Source organism: Xenia sp. Carnegie-2017, unplaced genomic scaffold, assembly GCF_021976095.1.
Source record: "Xenia sp. Carnegie-2017 unplaced genomic scaffold, XeniaSp_v1 HiC_scaffold_14, whole genome shotgun sequence".
Taxonomy (NCBI): Eukaryota; Metazoa; Cnidaria; class Anthozoa; order Malacalcyonacea; family Xeniidae; genus Xenia; species Xenia sp. Carnegie-2017.
Window position 1 is genome coordinate 3,415,869 of NW_025813447.1, and position 21,879 is coordinate 3,437,747.

Consider the following 21,879-nt stretch of genomic DNA (forward strand, 5'->3'; position numbering starts at 1 on the left):
CATTGCGAAAACACAATAATGCTGTATGGTCGTGCTCAACTGGAAATTAATCTTTGTAATGACTATCTATCACAGGCAAAAATCATCATTGACGAACTGGAGGGAATTGCTGGCACAATAAAATTTGTCACACGAAGCGTTCGTTTACTTGGATGGGGGATAGCTTGCTATGTTATATTTCGATGACATCCTCTGAAGGCAAACTTGTGGATCTTGAAACTTTTGTACCTTCTTTAGTATTTTCTATAATGAAGCAGCTCGCATTCCCATACTCGTTCGTGGTAGGTTGCATATCTTCCTGCTACATGTGTTTGGCACGTCCCTTTCCCAGTGGAGCTTATAATTTGCGAATAAATCTTGAGAAATATAAATTGAAGTATGGAATTTTATCAATCAAATTGAACAACTTACAAACAACGATTACGGTGTTGTTCTAGAGAGAACTAAGTCTAATGACACGACAGCGTTCACCGACCTTGTTTCTTATAATTCTTTGATTCTTTTGGTGTTTTAGTGTTGTAGAGGTATATCAAGACAGACTTAAAATAATATTTACATTCTAATTCAGTAATCGTATTGACAGTATTTGCCGAAGTATTTAATTCATCAATGTTGCACACATGTATTTTATGTATTGCACTTATATATAAAGATGTGCATATATATCTATTCAAAAATTATGTTACATTAGTTTATAAGAAGTTAATAAAATTGCTATTATTATTTTGTATTTTTATTTGTGAAAAATCTACAAATAGCTTTAGATATATAGAAGCTATCAAACACGCTTTAACCAGCAATCAAGTACTTTTTATAACACTGCAGTACAACAAATAGTAGGTAATTAGCATTTTGAAATTGTTGAAATAAGAGCGACCAAACGGAAGCTGTATAGGTTTCATGCTAGACTACTATCATAGCTTTTATCATAAGGTACAAGTGTAGAAAAAAAGCAATACAGCATATATTATTTCAAGAAAATGGCTTTTTTAAACTTTTATAAAAATTTGATTTACTGAATGGGCAATCTACTTGCAACATACAAAGAGAATTGATGGTAAATAGTGAAAACATAATACTTTGCTGAGCTCACCATACACAATGCCTTTGACTGCATTTTTCTCCTCAGACCACTCTCTTATAGTATTCAAGCTTTGGGAGTTATGCTGCTACTCGACGTTTCTTCATGCATTTTTGTTATTGTCAACTTTAAAACGCTCAACGATAGATTTATGGGATGGGCAGAAAGATAAAACAACACGCCAGAGGGAAGCTTCATAGAGTACAACTATAGTTTGAAGCCTTTTTCATCAGCGATCTATATTTCTAATCTTTACTCTTGCTCGCCCCCATCGTGCCACTCGACACCCCTGCCATGTTTATTTTTTCAGCGAGCTTATAAATATAGCTTGTGCCGCCATTATAATTTATAAATTGCATTCTATACAAATTTATCCCCACTTTAGCCTGCCTTAGGACGTTGATCAAGAAACCTTCTCGCCTTCATAGTAGACAATTCAATATGAGCTTGTTGCTCTTTGACATGTTCCACACACTTCATTATGTACTTAGGTTGGGCTAGAAACGAATCTAAAAGTTTAAAAAACTCATTATGCTACCTCGACTGCTATAAAGATAAGCTCTGGTTCTAGAGCTTGGTCAGTTCTTTTTGACGCGTTGAGGATTTACATTTTTCAGAAGATACATGAACAAATAGTCACATCACAAATAATGGTGAAAATAGGCTCAACGTCTATATGGATTTTAACTGTAAGGGAAATACAAAGAGCAGACTTTCCAAGGAATGTTTAATTTTTTGTAAGCAACTTAGCATGCATGTAACTCGATGGTCTAGTCAGCAAATATAAAATACTTAAAAATTGCAAATGATGATGTTCATACAAAGTTAATTTATTGTTTGTTTTTGTCGACTCATGTTACGTTATCAGCGAGTACAATATCCACGAATGAGATTTCATGAAAATTAAAAATCATAACACAACAAACGAATTGAAAAAACAACACAAATTTAAGAAGCTTTGTTTGAATACATTCATTTTACTCTTATGGCAACCATACAGAAATATCAAACAATTGGAGCACAAATTGTGAACACAGAACTGGAATAAATATTGAGAGGACAGTTAATTTTACAGGTGTAAATTTATCAGTAAAATAAAACAACCTATTTAATTTAAAAACTTTAAGCAAACTATTCAACTATGTATAGAGTTTGCCAACTACTCATTAAATATAAAACCAATTAAGGTCAGAATGGCTAAAACTAAGAAGACTGATGGACAAATGAATGACAAGCTGATGAACAGCTTAGGCATTAATAGAAAAAGTTGCATACAATTTGTTTCATTTATTATACAGAGATCGGGAACAATGGAAAAAGTCAAATCATTTCTGACTGGCGACAAAAATCGGAGCTTTTTCTAAACATTTTTCAATGAAAGCACTTATAAGTTATTACATAATTGCTCAAACTTTGTAAAATGTTGCTTTGCTGTTTTATAATATGTTAACGTTAGTATTTATATAATGTAACAAATATGTTTGATAACATCAAAATACAAGAGTCTTAAACAAAATTTGACCAGCATATCTTTCAATCTATTGCCCGAACCGAAGCTATATCTGAGCTCCAAGATGAATCATATTTGAATTATGAAAATCTATTCTTGAAATAGGCATTTGTCATGTTGCATCTGATCATTGATCAACAACAGCAAGTCGGAACGTTGATAATATTTTGTATAAATAACATTGTGAAACAACCACGAGGATTTTTGAATCTCATTGGCTCCATATTATAATAATTTAACCAATTGTGCTCATTAGTTTGGAACAATTTTATATCGCAAGTGTAAACGTAGTTCTATCATACCAATTACAATTGCATCAAGGTCAAGCCAGGTTAACTCAAGTAAATATTGATGGGTGATTACCTATTACTTGTCACGAAGCCACCTGACACAAGGAAAAACATGAATTAAGTAATTGAATTCTGCAAAGTTTCCCTCGGCACCACTACGACTTCAATCAATTGGAAAATGACGGTTTATTCGATTTTCCAGCTTTCTGCCTGAACTGTGAAAACCGGCTTTAAAATACAACCGAAGAAACTGAAAAAACGGTAAAGAGAAAGATGATAGAACGTGAGAAAGCACAAATTTGGCTTTTTCTCAAAACACGGGAGTTCTCGAAATATTTCCATTTGAAGAAATAGAAAAGCCAGAGCAAAAAGCAAGGGGAAACCCATGTAGCAAAGGGAAACTTTGATTGAGTATCTTTCATTCATTTCTATGACAGTCAGACAAATATTAAACCAAGACGAGCGACAACTGCTTGAAGTTGGCGATGAAAACGCATATTTTGAAGCGACAATCAACCGGGAGCATGCCTGTCTGAGTGTTGGTTATTAAAGTTAACTTCCCGGATGCAATGTCTTACTGAAAGTTGAATGAAGTGTCGTGGGGGATAGCAATATGCTAATGCCGTCGCGTTTTTCAAAGTACAGCACGTTTGTAGCCCTCTTGCAGCAAACAAGAAAAAAAGCTAAACTTGCAACCTTGTTGTGGCAACGTGAAATGGCAACGCTCGTGATGACAAGCCAAATTGTGCATGTGCATACATCTTAACCTTTGATCAGGCAAGATGGATGTGCTTATTTCCAGGCACAGAGAGCGTTTTCTACGAGTCTATTGCAAAACTCGAATCGCAACACTGTTTGTTGAAGGAGAAACTGGAAGATTTGCGCATAAGCTTGACGAGCACTACAGATTTTAGAGATGGACCATTCAAAAATAGGGGGTCATCCGGGTTTTAATGTTCCTGTAGCCTACAATTTACAATATTGAGTAATGTTACTTAAGCCACGAAGTGTTAATACTAGAGAGAATGGTCTTGTCCTGAGAGAAATGGAAGATCGACCTGGAAAGAAATGTGTATAGTACTTTAGCTAAAATGGTGTATAATTATTTGCCATCGTACTTCGCAGTGGTTTTTCACCCTCTGTTTTCAAACATTGAACCGTGATAAACCTACTCAGCTGTGTTATTTTACGCATTAAAATAAGCAAAAACATAGCTTTATGTAAACTTTAAGTTTGCTTAAATTTGTAATGTAATTTTCACTAAGATTTTCGAACTCTAAATAATTGCATGATTTAGTACCTTAAATAACGTTTTGTGAAAATATTTCTGTTAAAAGTGTGTATAAAAGTTGATTAATAGTTTGTTATATGCATGATTTGTAAAATATAAAATGTAATTTTATGATCTTGTAATATTTTATTGTAATTTGTGGTATAAAAAGTCGAAGATCTATTCAAGAACGTTTGATTAACACATCTTTTCTTTCAAAGCCTTAAGTTGTCATTGAAATGAGAAAATCTATTCTTGTCATTGTCATCATGTTATTTCATAGCTGGCGAAAAACAACATTGACAATAATACGTGCACATATAATTGTGAAACAATACAAAAACGAGGATTAGTTGAATCACATTGGCTCCATGTTGTCACTATTTGACAAATGTTGCTCATATATATTTGCTATTTTTTTATTACAAGTACAAAATGCTGCTATATGTTGCCGAGGTTTTGCTTCAAAAAGGGAAGTTTCCTCAATTTTTCATTTAGTTAGGAATTTCTCTAAATATGATGAGCTGTAACAATGCGCGAAACAGCACATGAAGTCTGGAAATGGAATTAAATTTATTCAAAACAATAAAACAAAGTTGTTATTACATGCTTTCAGGACATCTTCGTCATGGTTGCATTTGCTATAAAATTTTGTTTCTTTAACAGAAGCAAAACGTCATTTTTATTATGAACATAAGTCTTGTTAAGCAGTTGACTTAACCACGAAGTTAAAATACTTGGGGGAAGCGCTTTTGATGATACGATAGCTATGGTGGTTCACTGTCTTCATATGGAATAAATAAACTTCATCAAAAAATGTAATGTCAAACATAATAATGTCATGAAAATGTTTGAAAAAAGAATAATTAAGATTCGTTGAATTAGTAACTCGCAATTTTTTCATGCATTGCTAAAAATTCAGCCGAGTCTGGGCCCTTTTGATATGTGGTATTAAAAATGTGATTATCTGCATGTTCTCTACCCCTTATTTCTGAGAATAACATTGGCAATTTGACCAATACAGTACATTGTGAAAAAGAAAGGATTAGTTGAATGGGACGATGGACAAATTTAACGTTCTTCTTTTTATGTTTAAAAATTCAAAACGGATGATTCTGCCACATTGCTGCAGCTGCATCGGCATTTCCTTTTAATGTAAAACGACATGTGATGATGATATTATAAATGATGAAACACGATTGGTCAACACATGAAATTCCAGCAAGAATGACAAAATATTCTTCCTGACCACCTGGACTATCTATACACTCTTTCCAGCCAATAAGAAGGTCACCATATAGATAGGTATTTCACGAACGAAGCTGAGAACCGCTCGGAGAACAAAATGAAAGCATTCAAAACGCAATCTGAAAACACTGTCATCATATCGCTTCTTTAAAATTTCTCATTTTGGTTGACATATCCTTTTCAAAGCAGTTTTGAAATTGTTGTACTTGGTTCCCAAATAGATAAATACATGTTTGTAAATAATGATCCTCCAGGTTAATAAAGTCTTGAGAAGGACTGTTTTTGTTGTTGTTGACTGACGTTTCGACAACCTTAACGGTAGTCATCTTCAGAGTCAAAATTTTTGACTATAATTTTTGAATAGATATAAGTGTTTGATTTTTATTTATACATCAACAAGAAGTTGTATTACGAAAGAGGAAAGATTGTTATTGTCAAGACGTGTCGGTCTTCCGCATTTACATAGTTAACATAGTTTTTATGTTCTAGGCCCACAAATCACAAACCGGAAAACGTGGGCTGTTTCAACATTATTAGTAGTTATATGTATTTTGTTGTAGTTCTCGGCTCCCAAACATTGAACATCCATTTGCTAATGACCTTAGCGGAGAACTTAGATGTTCCTGGAAATTTGTATAATGTGAAAAGTGAGCATGCTGAAGAATGCCTTCGTGAGGTGGAGGAAAAATATCTTCCAACATTACATCTTATAGACGAGGCGTCCGACCTGTTAAACGAAATAGCAAAAGATTCCAAAAATTCTGAAGATCCCAAAGCTAAAAAAATCAACAAATTTAACTCACATGTTGCTCGTGCTCAATTGGAGATTCAGCTTTATCGTGATTTTCTCGATGAGGCTGAAACTTCCATTGACGAAATGATGGAAAAAGTTAACATAGTGAAATATGTGTCACGTGGTGTGCGTTTTCTTGGATGGGGAGTCACATGTTACTCTTTATATTGTATTGTATCATTAACATCTAAACTCGAAGATCTTGCAAGCTCTTTTGTCCCTTTGAGTGGTGCTGCAGTGAAGGTGTTAGACTCTCCTCTACCACTATTAGCAGGCTGCGCAATTTCTGGCTACTTATGGCTGTCTTACTTGCGTCCTAGACGTGCGTATGTGCTTCGTAAAAATCTCGAAAAAATGAAGAAAAAACGTAAACGTTTGGTGATGCAGTTAAACTACTTAGATCGACGACTGAAGTTGTTGCCGAAGATTTATCCCCCTAGTCAGGGCAACGTTTAGCACATTCAAATACTCACTAATCAGTTCATATTTTAATATAGTGAATCACAGAAAAGAACTAAAACCACACTTCAGCAAGAATTCTTTACTGAGCTATAGTTTACATTGTATAAGTTAAATGAAACATTTATCGTATTGCAATTACTTAAAGTAGTTTCATTTAAATGTTGTACATATAATTAGTTTTGGCACTACTTGCATTCTGCGTAGCATACGTTTGGGAATACAGTTTCAACTTTTGTCAGATTTTATAATAAATACAAAATATTGATGTAGCTTCGGTCAGCAATTTAAATATATAGATTGCACTCTACCAGCTTGTGCATTTATGGTGACATCACAAGGCTTCTTAAAAAATGCAGCAAATAAAAACTTATCGCACCAGTAGCACCTATGTTCGTGATGATCGGTAATGGATGAATGTCCATGATATTCACGCTACCGTCATGCAATTCCATAAAAATACTAGTGAAATCAACGCTCATTGAAGCTGCCTCACGAATGAGACGAAAGAGTCGGAGGAGTTGGAAAGTTATAAAATAAGCTGTGTGCAAATTTATTTGTTTACTAATATTACTTGATAACAAGGGCAACGATAGCGCCTATTTTGGTATTTGGCACAATAGAGATAGGTTATTGCCTGGTCAAAAGAACGAAGTGCATACATGTGGTTTTACCTGATTTGTAGGTCTGAAAGGTCTGCTTGGCAGACAATCGGTGAGCGATAAGCAATCTGGTCATATCTTATTGTTTTACCACTAAGACTCGCTTGCTCGTTGCTTGGTAACATGCGCTAGTCAAATAGAGAAATTATGACTACAAATGTAAGGATGCCAATTAAATGCTTGACAGTCCCAATTTTTCTTCTAATACCCGAATTACTGCAAAGTCGGACCAAAAAAAACTTTGACAACATTAATTAGACGTAGTTATACCACAGACAGTGAAATAATTATGAGTATTAGCCGATTATCTCATTGGCTCTATGCCATCATCATTTTAGCAATCGTTGTTCGTTCTTGTTGAATAGTTTGCAAAATATCATGCAGTTTGAACATTGTGCCGTTACCTAGCAGCGCAAGGCAAGGTTTCTCACTTGTTTTTTTTGGGGGGGGCTTTCCCTACAAATTGCCACCAGAAATGAAATGAAACGAAGACTTGACAACGCTGTTATCATGTTACATCTGTGCGATATAGGATATTGGTTGAGACTTTGAGAGAGCATTGTCGAAGTGGTTCGCAAGGCTAGCAAACGAATACAGGTATGGCAAGATCCCCAATAAGATCTAAAGCATTAGACATTAGTCAACATCCAAAGGGACCAAGTCGATTACCTTTGGGGAAGAATGAAGGGCCTGTTGCTGTCGCAAACAGAAAACAAATTTTAGAAATCGCAAGACTTTTACGTTCGATGGGCGATCTTGAAAACGATGAACAAAAACAACAGGAAATCAAGAAAACGAAAGACAACGTGAAATTGACAAAACATCAGCGCCTAACAAATTGTTGGAATAAAGTTGTGAAAACTGTCTGCTTGGTTGTGGACTGGTTGGAGCAATCATCGCATCATAGCCATGCAACCGACCAAATCGATAGCATTGACTCAACAATGCGAGACACCGCGTCAAGTACACCAGATACTACCAATAAACCAGAGGACGAGATGGTGTTAAGAGGCTTGTACCATATCATAGGTAGGTGTTTGTATTTTCTACTTGATAAACGGTTGCTTTTGTTTTTGTCAATGTATCTATAAGAGTTTGTATTTTTGGCAATGATAACGAAAAGCCGTGTTTGCTGCCGCCTATAAAATACATTACAGAGATTTTATGAAAGGGTTAAGTTACAGGCTGGATCCGCCACTGCTTGAAAACTTTCATGTATTTCGTACGCAAAGTGAACGGTAAACAAACAATAAAATAGCATAAATATATCGTACATAAAATTTAAAATAGTGGAGATTTTTCACTCTTAAGAATCCTATGTTCTCGCAAAATCAGTATTACCGATTAGTTGATATCATTATTGACAAATGGAGCCGTAGCTGTTTCGCAAACGTCGGTGTTTTTCACAATTAAAGGCTCGTTCTGTTGTTTATAGCTAAACAAAATTTTGACGAAGCGACAACGACAACAAACTTCCTCGCGCAATTCCCTTACACGGTCAAACTTCTTACTCGTCGCAGTCGTACTCTAGCTGAAGCTCTCTATTACTATATACAAAGCGGAAGACGTGGCACTTTCAAATCTATTAATTGTTCAATATGTTTATATTTGGTTATAGTTCTTGGCTCCCAAACTTTGACCATTAAGTTGCTAGAAGTCATATCGGAGAACTTAGATATTCCGGGAAATCTGTATAGCGCGAAACGCGAATATGCTGAAGAATGTCTTCGCTTGGTGGAGGAAAAATACTATCCAACTTTGGATGTTATTGAAAAGGCGTCCGACCTTTTGGTGGAACTAACAAGAAAATTCGAACCTCACAAAATTGACATGTTTAACTCATACGTTGGTCGTGCTCAATTGGAGATACAGCTTTGTCGTGATTTTCTCGATGAGGCAATAACTGCCATTGACGAATTGATGGAAATAGTAAGCATAGTGAAATATGTGTCACGTGGCGTGCGTTTACTAGGATGGGGAGTCACGTGTTACTCTTTGTATCGTATTACATCATCTACATCTAAACTCGAGGATCTTGCAAGCTACGTTGTCCCTTTGAGGAGTGCTGCAGTAAAGAAATTAACCCTTCGGTTGCCTCTTCTGGCAGGCTGCGCTATTTCTGGCTACTTGTGGTTGTCTTGTTTCCGCCCAAAACGTGCTTATGAGCTCCGAGAAAATCTTGAAAAGATTCGACGCAAGCATACTCTTTTTATGATGCAGTTAAACCACTTAGACAGACGACTAGAATTGTTGCAGAATGATTTTTCTCGTCGGGATAGCGTTTAGCACATTTAATAAATACTTTATGAATACTTTCGAGTAAATTGAAAACGAGCTAACTGACAACGTGCAGTAAATAAAATCCCACCTCACTGAGATGTTGCTAGTCAATTTGTGTAAGTGTACACGCATTCTGTATGAATAATATTTGAAACTGATGATGAAACAGGATATCAACACCCTTGGACATATCAACATTGTAGAGTTTTTAATTTGTAATTTGTATTACTGCATGAAGGTAATATCGTTTATCTGAGTTTAACTGTCACACCTGACGATAGAGAATACAATTGATATACACGACTTAGCAGGGAAATGTCTAAACAACGAATTACTACCAAAGCGCAATAATTTCTTTTAGAGCTTCGTGGTTTAACCAATTTTCTGTAGCAAAACGATCACTGTTTCTTTTAGAATTCAAGATAAAATTTGGAATCAGTACTGAGAAGACAGAACGCAACGCAAATATCATTATGAAATATTGTAACTTTCATTTTTTTCTTATTATGTCATGATTGAATGCGCAACGATTGACAGCAGCTGGAATGCATATTATCGATTCACCACTTTTACGGCAGCGTGCACGTGTACTTATGACGTCATGTCACATGTACGTGTACTTATGACGACAATAATGTAAGACAAAACAATTTTATATGCAAAATTTTCAAAAAATTAAGTGTGTCAAGATGGCGCATTTGGTTATGTCAATACTTCCCATTCCACGAATGTGCGTTCAAATCCCATCAAGGCTCACGTGCAGGTTGAAGGTTGCGGGTGCGGGTTGATGCGACAGATAGACCGTAATACTTAGTAAATATAAAAAAAAATGCAAAAATTGCAAAAATAAAAATATAAAAATAAAAATATAAAAAAATATAAAAATATATAAAAATTAAAATAAAAAAAAATGGTAATATATATATGAAATACTCAGTCAGAATAAAAGTTAGAAAAATTTAAATCAGAAAGAAAAATTTAAATCAGAAAGAAAAATTTAAGTCAGAAAAAAAAATTTAAATCAGAAAGAAAATTTGAAGTAGTTTAGTAAATATGATTGTAATAATAAAATTAAAGAAAATTAAAATTATTTTTTAAAATTAAAAAAATGGTAATATATATATGAAATACTCAGTCAGAATAAAAGTCAGAAAAAATTGAAATCAGAAAGAAAAAATTGAAATCAGAAAGAAAAAATTTATATCAGAAAGAAAAAATTTATATCAGAAAGAAAAAATTTATATCAGAAAGAAAAAATTTAAATCAGAAAGAAAAAATTTAAATCAGAAAGAAAAAATTTAAATCAGAAAGAAAAAAGTGAAATCAGAAAGAAAAAACTGAAATCAGAAAGAAAAAATTGAAATCAGAAAGAAAAAATGACTTTAATACACATTTAAACACATACCTATAAATATCAAGGCCTGTCCGAATCAAAATCATTCGCAAGTACACTTGAACAGTAGAATGAAAATGACGTATCTTAAAAATTGTTGGAAAAAAATTATTCACATCTTTGCTTATGTTTGGGATTGCTTGGAAAAACCCAAACACACATCAAATAAATCATTGAAGCAAATTGGTATAATGGAAAATATGCCGAATCTGAAAATTGTGGAAGACACGTTTGACTTCCCAGAGACTCTCCATAGACCAAAATTCGAACATATTGAAGAGTGCTTTCGTATGATTGAGGTGAAATATGAAAGGACTTCAGAGCTTATTGAAAAAGAGGAAATAAAACATTGCGAAAACACAATAATGCTGTATGGTCGTGCTCAACTGGAAATTAATCTTTGTAATGACTATCTATCACAGGCAAAAATCATCATTGACGAACTGGAGGGAATTGCTGGCACAATAAAATTTGTCACACGAAGCGTTCGTTTACTTGGATGGGGGATAGCTTGCTATGTTATATTTCGGATGACATCCTCTGAAGGCAAACTTGTGGATCTTGAAACATTTGTACCTTCTTTAGTATTTTCTATAATGAAGCAGCTCGCATTCCCATACTCGTTCGTGGTAGGTTGCATATCTTCCTGCTACATGTGTTTGGCACGTCCCTTTCCCAGTGGAGCTTATAATTTGCGAATAAATCTTGAGAAATATAAATTGAAGTATGGAATTTTATCAATCAAATTGAACAACTTACAACAACGATTACGGTGTTGTTCTAGAGAGAACTAAGTCTAATGACACGACAGCGTTTAACGACCTTGTTTCTTATAATTCTTTGATTCTTTTGGTGTTTTAGTGTTGTAGAGGTATATCAAGACAGACTTAAAATAATATTTACATTCTAATTCAGTAATCGTATTGACAGTATTTGCTGAAGTATTTAATTCATCAATGTTGCACACATGTATTTTATGTATAGCACTTATATATAAAGTTGTACATATACATCTATTCAAAAATTATGTTACATTAGTTGATAAGAAGTTACTAAAATTGATATTATTATCTTGTATTTTTATTTGTGAAAAATCTACATATAGCTTTAGATATATAGAAGCTATCAAACACGCTTTAACCAGCAATCACGTAATTTTTATAACACTGCAGTACAACTAAATAGTAGCTAATTAGCATTTTGAAATTGTTGAAATAAGAGCGACCAAACGGAAGCTGTTTAGGTTTCATGCTAGACTACTATCATAGCTTTTATCATAAGGTACAAGTGTAGAAAAAAAGCAATACAGCATATATTATTTCAAGAAAATGGCTTTTTTAAACTTTTATAAAAATTTGATTTACTGAATGGGCAATCTACTTGCAACATACAAAGAGAATTGATGGTAAATAGTGAAAACATAATACTTTGCTGAGCTCACCATACACAATGCCTTTGACTGCATTTTTCTCCCCAGACCACTCTCTTATAGTATTCAAGCTGTGGGAGTTATGCTGCTACTCGACGTTTCTTCATTCATTTTTGTTATTGTCAACTTTAAAACGCTCAACGATAGATTTATGGGATGGGCAGAAAGATAAAACTACACGCCAGACGGAAGCTTCATAGAGTACAACTATAGTATGAAGCCTTTTTCATCAGTGATCTATATTTCTAATCTTTACTCTTGCTCACAACACGCGTGCCACTCGACACCCCTGACATGTTTATTTTTCAGCAAGCTTATAAATTTAGCTTGTGTCGCCATTATAATTTATAAATTGCATTCTATACAAACCGACCCCCACTTTAGCCTGCCTTAGGACGTTGATCAAGAAACCTTCTCGCTTCATAGTAGACAATTCAATATGAGCTTGTTGCTCTTTGACATGTTCCACACACTCCATTATGTACTTACGTTGGTCTGGAAACGAATCTAAAATTTCAAAAAACTCATTATGCTACCCGGACTGCTATAAAAATAAGCTCTGGTTCTAGAACTTGGTCAGTTCTTTTTGACTGGTTGAGGATTTACAATCTTCAGAAGATACATGAACAAATAGTCACATCACAAATAATGGTGAAAATAGGCTCAGCATCTATATGGATTTTAACTGTAAGGGAAATACAAAGAGCAGACTTTCCAAGGAATGTTTAATTTTTTTTTAGCATGCATGTAGCTCGATGGTGTAGTCTGCAAATGTAATTACTTAGAATTGCAAATGATGATGTTCCTACAAAGTTAATTTATTGTTTGTTTTTGTCGACTCATGTTACGTTATCAGCGAGTGCAATATCCACGAATGAGATTTCATGAAAATTGAAAATCATAACACAACAAACGAATTGAAAAAAGAACACAAATTTAAGAAGCTTTGTTTGAATACATTCATTTTACTCTTATGGTAACCATACAGAAATATCAAACAATTGGAGCACAAATTATGAACACAGAACTGGAGTAAATGTTGAGAGGACAGTTAATTTAACAGGTGTAAATTGATCAATAAAATATAACAACCCATTTAATTTAAAAACTTTAAGCAAACTATTCAACTATGTATAGAGTTTGCCAACTACTCATTAAATATAAAACCAATTAAGGTCAGAATGGCTAAAACTAAGAAGACTGATGGACAAATGAATGACAAGCTGATGAACAGCGTAGGCATTAATAGAAAAAGTTGCATACAATTTGTTTCATTTATTATACAGAGATCGGGAACAATGGAAAAACTCAAATCATTTCTGACTGGCGACAAAAATCGGAGCTTTTTCTAAACATTTTTCAGTGAAAGCACTTATAAGTTATTACATAATTGCTCAAACTTTGTAAAATGTTGCTTTGCTGTTTTATAATATGTTAACGTTAATATTTATATAATGTAACAAATATGTTTGATCACATCAAAATACAAGAGTCTTAAACAAAATTTGACCAGCATTTCTTTCAATCTATTGTCCGAACCGTAGCTATATCTGAGCTCCAGGATGAATCGTATTTGAAATATTAAAATCTATTCTTGAAATAGGCATTTGTCATGTTGTATCTGATCATTGATCAACAACAGCAAGTCGCAACCTTGATAATATTTTGTATAAATAACATTGTGAAACAATCACGAGCATTTTTTGAATCTCATTGGCTCCATATTATAATAATTTGACCAATTGTGCTCATTAGTTAGCTAAATAAATTATAGTAATTTTGTTGACGTTTCCCCTCCAGGTCTTATAGAACTCAATGGCCGCGCTTGAGATAGCCGCTCCAGTTATTATAGAACTCAATGTTTGCGAGTCACGAATAATGTGTTACGTCATCATAATGGAATGTTCAACAACAAAATGCGTTTTAACGGAAATTGTACAAGACGAAATCCGATTATGAAATTCTAGAATGGAATATGATCAAGACAAAATGCACATTGCAAAGGACAAAATGCGCATTAGTAAATGAAAATATGGCTGTTAATTTTGGCGGAGATTACCTTCCATAGACGAAAAGTAGAAACCCGCCAAAATTAAAAGCCATGTTTTCATTTACTAATGCGCATTTTGTCCTTTGCAATGTGCATTTTGTCATGATTATATTCCATTCTAGAATTTCATAATCGGATTTCGTCCTGTACAATTTCCGTTAAAACGCATTTTGTTGTTGAACAAACCGTTTCTACTTTTCGTCGAGCGCTTGACAATTTAGTTGACGATTTTTATTTCCTACTGCGCATGTGGCGCAACGAATTTTTAAGACGATCGTCATAAAAATCGTTTAGTGGAGATCCACCTTAACACAGTCAAAAAAATCTTACACAACTATGGCAGCAAAACAGTTATCAACAAACCAACTACTTGAGCTTGGGGATGAAAACGCAAGTACGGACGCGACTGCTAAGTGTGAGGAAATTAAAGAAGTCGGGAAATTAGCTCGTCGTTTGGGCGATTTGTTGTTCTCAATTACCGAAGTCAAACGACGCCAAAATGAAAGAGAAAGGTCGAATCGAACAAGCTGGTTGTCACAATTTAAAGAAGCTATTGACGTGACTCTGGTATGGCTTGAACACAAAGGTCAAAATATGAAAGTGGATGCAAAAAAAAGGGAGCAAATATTGAGAGGACTGTATAATTTAACAAGTGAGTAGAATTTACACTTGTTCTTTTACATTGTAAGGAATGTAAACTAAACAATATTTTCATTACGTCCTTATATTATCGTACTACGTGTATATTTCAATTATGTAGGCAATTAAGGCTTAGTTCAAACGGCGAACTTCTGATGTGCCGCGCCAAATTACTATTAAGCTCGGCAGAGCACGGCAAAATAGGAATTTGATTCAAACGTCAATTTTAATTCATATGATTCATATGACCTTTCGTTCCTTTACGCCAGCGTTTATACAACGTGCATGCTCAAATAAATAGCGGGATTTTCATTATGACGAAAACAAAAATAGCAGAAAGACAGATCATTTTTATGCGACATATGCTAGAGCGTGCCAAAAATCGAAGGAGAATGCTTGATTCTTTTATTCAGTCATTGATTAATAGAAGAATCATAGCAATCAGAGCTGCGATCACCCTGATTCTGTGTTTATGCTCGCAAAACCCGCGTTCAACATCAATAACGCCTCGATCATGTCGGAGACTTGCTAGAATAAAGGATGGTGGAATCTTGTTTAGGTTAGCTATTCTGCAGTGAGATACAAGAAAACATTTAGAATATCTCGGGAAACGTTTCTGTTTATTCTTGCTCGCCTAAGACACGTACTCGAAAAGAAAAACATAGTTGAAGAGCCCATTCCTCCAGAGGTTCGACTAGCTGTTTGCTTGTATCGCCCTGGAAGAGGAACATATTATTATACAATTGCAGAATTGACTGGGCTTAGCAACTTTTTGAGCATCAAATTCTGATTGGCTGAATGCAACCAGTGTGTGTCCAAAGATCTTTAATGTTTGGTGCAGTTTAACTAAGTAGATTTAAGAATTTTAAACCCATGTTGTTGAACCATTTTGCATCTATTTCTCATCAGTACCTTTGCTACATTAATTATTCAGAAATCGGGGTTAACGCTCGAATCTTCGTGATAATGGAAATAGTCAGCGCATTTCTGACAAGCGATCAAGATCCTTTTCCAGGAGAGCGTCAATACATAGTGCAGTGTTTGGAAGATGTCAAGGACCACCAGAAATCCATTGAGAGTTTAGTCGCAGATGCGAGCAGGTTGCTTAAAAAAATGTTGGGTAGTGAAAGCGTCGATTTCCTAAATGGCATGCAGTTTGACAACATCGTTAGGGAAGCAAAAACGAAGATCGATTTGTGTAGCCGGCGATTGAACGGAGCAGAAAAAGCTATTTATGAGCTTGCTGGTAAAATGATAACCATTAAATGGAGTTGGCGTGGTATGCTTGGTGCAGGTTAGATTTAGCCTTGTAATTGTATTCATATTCATTGCATTAAAGCCTATTTGGAGTTCGCTCCCATATTAGTTATTTTGTCATTTTGCGAGCACACTTTAAGGCAGATAAAGTTCTATTCCAAAAAAGGAAGCTCAATCATTCAAATTTCAAATACAGGTTTGGCGTTCACTACTTATTTTCTGTTCAAGCGATATCAGGAATCCAGTCATTCGTTATTGGACCTGTTGCAGTTTGGTGGGTTAACCCTGGTCGCATTTATCCGGTGTTTTAGGCAATTTCTGGACACAGAGAGCGTTTTCTACGAGTTTATTGCAAAACTCGAATCGCAACACTGCTTGTTGAAGGAGAAACTGGAAAATTTGCGCATAAGCTTGACGAGCGCTAAAGATTTTAGAGATGGACTATTGAAAAGTGTAGTATTTAGCAGTAAAATATAACAACCTATTTAAATTAAAAACTTTAAGCAAACTATCCAACTATGTATTGGGTTTGCCAACTACTCATTAAATAAAAAACCAATTAAGGTCAGAATGGCTATAACTAAGAAGACTGATGGACAAATGAATGACAAGCTGATGAACAGCGTAGGCAATAATAGAAAAAGTTGCATACAATTTGTTTCATTTATTATCCAGAGATCGGGAAAAATGGAAAAAGTCAAATCATTTCTGACTGGCGACAAAAATCGGAGCTTTTTCTAAACATTTTTCAGTGAAAGCATTTATAAATAATTACATAATTGCTCAAACTTTGTAAAATGTTCCTTAATACACGTTAATATTTATATAATGTAACAAATATGTTTGATAACATCAAAATACACGAGTCTCAAACAAAATTTGACCAGCAGATCTTTTAATCTATTGCCCGAACCGTAGCTATATCTGAGCTCCAGGATGAATCATATTTGAAATATGAAAATCTATTCTTGAAATAGGCATTTGTCATGTTGTATCTGATCATTGATCAACAACAGCAATTCGCAACCTTGATAATATTTTGTATAAATAATATTGTGAAACAATCACGAGCATTTTTTGAATCTCATTGGCTCCACAATATAATAATTTGACCAATTGTGCTCATTAGTTTGTAAGAACTTTATATCGCAAGTGTAAACTTACTTCTATCATGCCAATTACAATTGCATCAAGGTCAAGCTAGGTTAACTCAAGTAAATATTGATGGGTGATTACATAGTACTTGTCATCGAAGCCACCTGACACCAGGAAAAAAATGAATGAAGTAATTGAATTCTGCAAAGTTTTCCCTCGTCACCACTATGATTTCAATCAATTGGAAAATGACGGTTTATTCGTTTTTCCAACTTTCTGCCTGAACTGTGAAAACCGGCTTCAAAATACAACCGAAAAACTGAAAAAATGGTAAAGAGAAAGATGATAGATTGTGAGAAAGCACAACGTTGGCTTTTTCCCAAAACACGGAGAGTTCCCGAAATATTTGCATTTGAAGAAATAGAAAAGCTAGGGCAGAAAGCAAGGGGAAACCCATATAAGATATTCAGGGGCGGATCTAGGCTATGGCGAAAGTGGCTTGAGCTACGGTCAGAATTCTGCCACTTAAGTTTTTCCAGGGTTGACTTTTTCATGATTAAAAATTTTGCTCAAATACAGCAAAATTCGATCAAAAGCAAAAATTGAATGAATTTTGTAACTTTTTGTCAAAAATTTGTGTTAACAGAACAAAAACTTCAAATTAAACGTATTGTTAAAATAGTATTATCATCCTGTTAAACTCTGAACTGTAAAATCACCGAAAGCGTCTCGAATCTTGCCGAATACGCCATGAATATAACTGTCCAATGATTTAATGATCAATGATCATAAACTGAAAAGCCCCAAACATTTGTTTATGATAAAGTAAATAATAGTATGGCGCCTTATGGCTGCTGATTTTTTGCCCATTGAAATATATTTGCAGGAATGTAGGATTTCGCTGCCATATAACTGCCACGATTCCCCAAGCACAAAAGAAATCATAGCTAAAAGTCCTTCGGCAGCAACAATTTAAGAAGCATCAATCTGCTTACCATACGCCATATTAACATAAATCGCATCACACACTCGCATAAATTGACTTTGATATATTACATTCATGCATACACTTCAGTTGTCCTTTACTTACGATTTTGGATGTAAATTTCTGCTGATAAAACTCAAAACAATGTTGGCTTGCTTTTGAACATCAATGACTGAAATGTCGCTCGCGAGATCGTCTTTGCCAAGCATTTACAGTTCATCCATAAATTTTTCACCCGCTTGAAAAAATTCCCAGTTTGGAAAGCAGCATTTATGTCAATATATGAATTTGTAAAAGATTTCCATAAATTCCATCTGATTGTAGTTTAGTTTCTATCATGCTTTAGAAAATTACTATGAAACGATCAAACATTCAATTCAGACAGTGAGCTTGACTATGTTAGTTCAGTTGGCTATCAGTCGAAATCGGTCAAACCAATCACAGTAAGACAAAAATTTAAACGAACCAATTACACGATAGCAAGTGGACTCCCTTATAGGTCCGGCCACCACGCTTATCGGTCGAGATTATTCCAGATCGTCTACTGATCTGGCTATTGACCAATGAAATAAGCGTTTTGGCGTTCATAGACTCCTTTATCCGTCGAACCAGTCAAGCCACCCCGCTTATCAGTTGGTTATTCCAGGTCAATTAAAATTCAACTGATCTGGTTACCAACGAGATATTCATTGGATTAGTCATTAGTTTTCAATAATGAATAAAGCTGGACTTTTATCACGAAGTAAATGCGATAATAAAGTAAGAATAATTAATGAATTTTTAATTAATATGAATAGGTAATTTTTGAATTTCAAACATCAGTCGCGCGACGGATTTGACATACTCTAGATCCGCCCCTGACAATGTCATCAAATTCAAGAACGTCGTCAATTTGAGACTGGAAAGTCTGTCAACAGTCAACTTCCTATTCGACATACGTGGTTCTTCTGACCATATACGGATGTAATACATATATAAATATTAATTTTTGCATTGCGTTGTTTTGTAGTTTGTACATCATTACTTTTTTTGGCATCATAGCTATTTTGAGTGTTTTCGTTAAAATCAGGAGACATTTTCCTTCTGATTCCTAAGAAAACCTTTAAAATTTTCAAATTTGAAAAATAAGCCAAAAAGATTTTTGGGAGCGAAACGTTAGAAAAAAAACCAAACTGGCAACCTTGATTAACCGTACTTTTTGCTTTTACGCATTGTTTGTAATATGACAAAAATATTTTTTGTTATAAGTAAACATCAATAAAACATATTAGATAATCAGAAGACAAAAGCAGGTGCATGTTTCTCTTCTCGCTTTTGTTTTTCTTGCCATGATGGCTTCTTCGTCGAAAGGTTGTACTAGCAAAATTAACACAGTAAAAAAATGGATAGAAACATTAAATGCCGACTGGCTTGAATACGAGAATGATGGCCAAGTGGTGAATTCACTGCGCTGTAAAGTGTGTACAAACAAAGAGGACAGAATAACAAACGCAAAAAATTTCTCTCGCACATTCATAAAAACACAGTGGTAAATCATATGAATTCTGATCAACATAAGATGGCAGTTAAGCTAAATTTGAAAGAAACGTTGCATGAGAAATATGTTGAAGAATACTTAAACGAAACTCCCATTGGGCAAGGACTCAACAAAATGGCAGTTGCCGATCGCGAAAGGATGGAATATCTCTTTAATGCCACTTACACTGAGTGTAAAGAAGAGTTGCATTTCAAAAAGTATATCCCCATTTGCGAGCTCCTGGAGAAGTGCGGCGTTGATCTAGGTAAATCGTATCGAACAGACCAATCAGCCGCTGAGTTGTCAGATCACATTTCTGGGGTCATGAAAGGAAATCTTGATGAAGATTTAAAGGATGCTAGATATTTGTCAGTTTTATGCGATTGCAGCACCGATACCAGTGTAAAATCACAAGAATTATTTTACGTGTTATATGTGAATAAGAACGGTCGTAGTACTTGCAAATTGATGTCGGTTGAAACAGTGGAAAACGAAGATGCTGCAGGGCTGAAGGAAGCTATGAAAGAAGCTTTTGCCCGTTTTGGCATTACAAACTTTGAATCGAAACTAGCTGCAACTGGTCTAGATGGGGCAAGTGTTAATATGGGGAGAAATACTGGTTTAGCAGCTCGTCTAAAAGATGTCGCTCCTTGGCTCACTGTAGTCCACTGCTTCAATCACCGTCTAGAATTAGCTGCTGCCGACGCATTCAATGCTACGTTTTTTGCACAAGTAGATGAAATATTGCGTCAACTGTTTTCTCTGTACCAGAAGTCACCCAAGAAACTGAGAGAGCTGAAAAAACTAGCTGAAGTGTATGGAGAAACTGTCTATAAGCCCATCAAAGCAAGTGGGACAAGGTGGATAGATCACAAAGTGCGCGCCACGAAGGTTTTCCTGGAGAACTACGGCATGTATATGCAGCATCTTGAACAGGTAAAAATGGCTAATTTTCCAACTTTTGCTGTTTTCCATCAAATTTGCATCGCGTCCTTAAATTTTCTAGAATAATGTTTGCCTGTAATAACAGTAATAAGCATTTTTATTAAATTATTTAATGTCATGTAATATGTTACTTTTTGTTTCTTATGTAGGCCGCAACTACTTCACCTGATGCCCAAAAGCAGAAGATAAATGGCTTCCTAGCTAAATGGAAAGACGCTCGTTTCCCAATGTATGCTTCTATCTTTGTGGACATTATTGGTCCTTTGCGTGTTTTGTCTCTTGGACTACAAACTGACGATAATGATCCAGTTAAAGCTTTAAGGAGAATCAAGGAATTTGACTGGACTATGGTCAAGCTTCAAGCTAGTACATTTTGAAAGGCTACTTTCGATAAATTTCGGAAGGATTGCAAACCTACTGGTGACGACAAGAACCAGATTTCGTATCAAGGTGTTGTGCTCACAAATTATCCCCGTGAACTAAATGGAGCTGCGGGACAACGACAAGAGTGTATAGATGCGATTATTCTCTGTTTGGGCAATCGCTTTAGTGATCTTCAAGAGACACCAGGTTTACAAACACCTTTGTCCAATTATAGACACCCAGTCTTGGCCAGGTGAGGAAGTTAATTTGGTGAGCTATGGAGACGCATCGGTTGCGCTACTTGTCGAACACTTCATTCAGCTTTTGAAGCATAACGGATGCGATGTGTCGCACGATACGATGCTGACAGAATGGAGTGGGCTTAAGTTGTTGATTTCAGAGACGTATGGCAGAGCTATACCATACTTAGATGTTTGGGCTGCCATTCTCTCTTCACCAGTTAGTAAAGAAAAGTTTTCAAACGTTCTTAACATTGTAGAACTGTTATTAATTACGCCCATCTCTAATGCTGTGGTTGAGCGAATGTTATCAACAATGGCCAGAATGAAGCCACACCTACGTAACAGAATGTCAAGAGAAAGATTGGACAGTCT

The 21,879-nt window shown here is 35.0% G+C and overlaps 3 protein-coding genes across 4 annotated transcripts; all 3 read left to right on the forward strand.

Annotated features, from left to right (window-relative positions):
* The first annotated feature begins 7,819 nt into the window (after positions 1 to 7,819).
* Positions 7,820 to 9,896, forward strand: LOC124434960. Its single transcript, XM_046984917.1, has 2 exons — positions 7,820 to 8,342; positions 8,932 to 9,896. The coding sequence occupies exons 1-2, from the start codon at positions 7,913 to 7,915 to the stop codon at positions 9,597 to 9,599; spliced, it is 1,098 nt and encodes a 365-aa protein (XP_046840873.1). The 5' UTR covers positions 7,820 to 7,912; the 3' UTR covers positions 9,600 to 9,896.
* Positions 9,897 to 14,642: 4,746 nt separating this feature from the next.
* Positions 14,643 to 17,239, forward strand: LOC124434264. 2 transcript variants are annotated; one of them, XM_046984146.1, is made up of 3 exons: positions 14,643 to 15,117; positions 16,039 to 16,398; positions 16,558 to 17,239. In XM_046984146.1, the coding sequence occupies exons 1-3, from the start codon at positions 14,802 to 14,804 to the stop codon at positions 16,836 to 16,838; spliced, it is 957 nt and encodes a 318-aa protein (XP_046840102.1). In that variant the 5' UTR covers positions 14,643 to 14,801; the 3' UTR covers positions 16,839 to 17,239. The 2 variants fall into 2 exon arrangements, with proteins under 2 accessions (XP_046840102.1, XP_046840104.1); XM_046984148.1 differs by having other exon boundaries at positions 16,590 to 17,239.
* Positions 17,240 to 20,218: 2,979 nt separating this feature from the next.
* On the forward strand, positions 20,219 to 21,327 carry LOC124434562 (zinc finger protein 862-like). Its single transcript, XM_046984445.1, has 2 exons — positions 20,219 to 20,893; positions 21,052 to 21,327. Exons 1-2 carry the CDS (start codon positions 20,282 to 20,284, stop codon positions 21,277 to 21,279), a joined length of 840 nt encoding a protein of 279 aa, XP_046840401.1. The 5' UTR covers positions 20,219 to 20,281; the 3' UTR covers positions 21,280 to 21,327.
* Positions 21,328 to 21,879: the final 552 nt, after the last annotated feature.

Bases quoted from the DNA above. Each gene is read 5' to 3' on its own strand.
- LOC124434960 (XM_046984917.1), top strand. From the start codon at position 7,913: ATGGCAAGATCCCCAATAAGATCTAAAGCATTAGACATTAGTCAACAT. The intron at 8,343-8,931 runs GTAGGTGTTTGT...ATTTGGTTATAG, and splicing joins AGGCTTGTACCATATCATAG to TTCTTGGCTCCCAAACTTTG.
- LOC124434264 (XM_046984146.1), top strand. From the start codon at position 14,802: ATGGCAGCAAAACAGTTATCAACAAACCAACTACTTGAGCTTGGGGAT. The intron at 15,118-16,038 runs GTGAGTAGAATT...TTAATTATTCAG, and splicing joins AGGACTGTATAATTTAACAA to AAATCGGGGTTAACGCTCGA. The intron at 16,399-16,557 runs GTTAGATTTAGC...TTTCAAATACAG, and splicing joins GCGTGGTATGCTTGGTGCAG to GTTTGGCGTTCACTACTTAT.
- LOC124434562 (XM_046984445.1), top strand. From the start codon at position 20,282: ATGAAAGGAAATCTTGATGAAGATTTAAAGGATGCTAGATATTTGTCA. The intron at 20,894-21,051 runs GTAAAAATGGCT...TTTCTTATGTAG, and splicing joins ATATGCAGCATCTTGAACAG to GCCGCAACTACTTCACCTGA.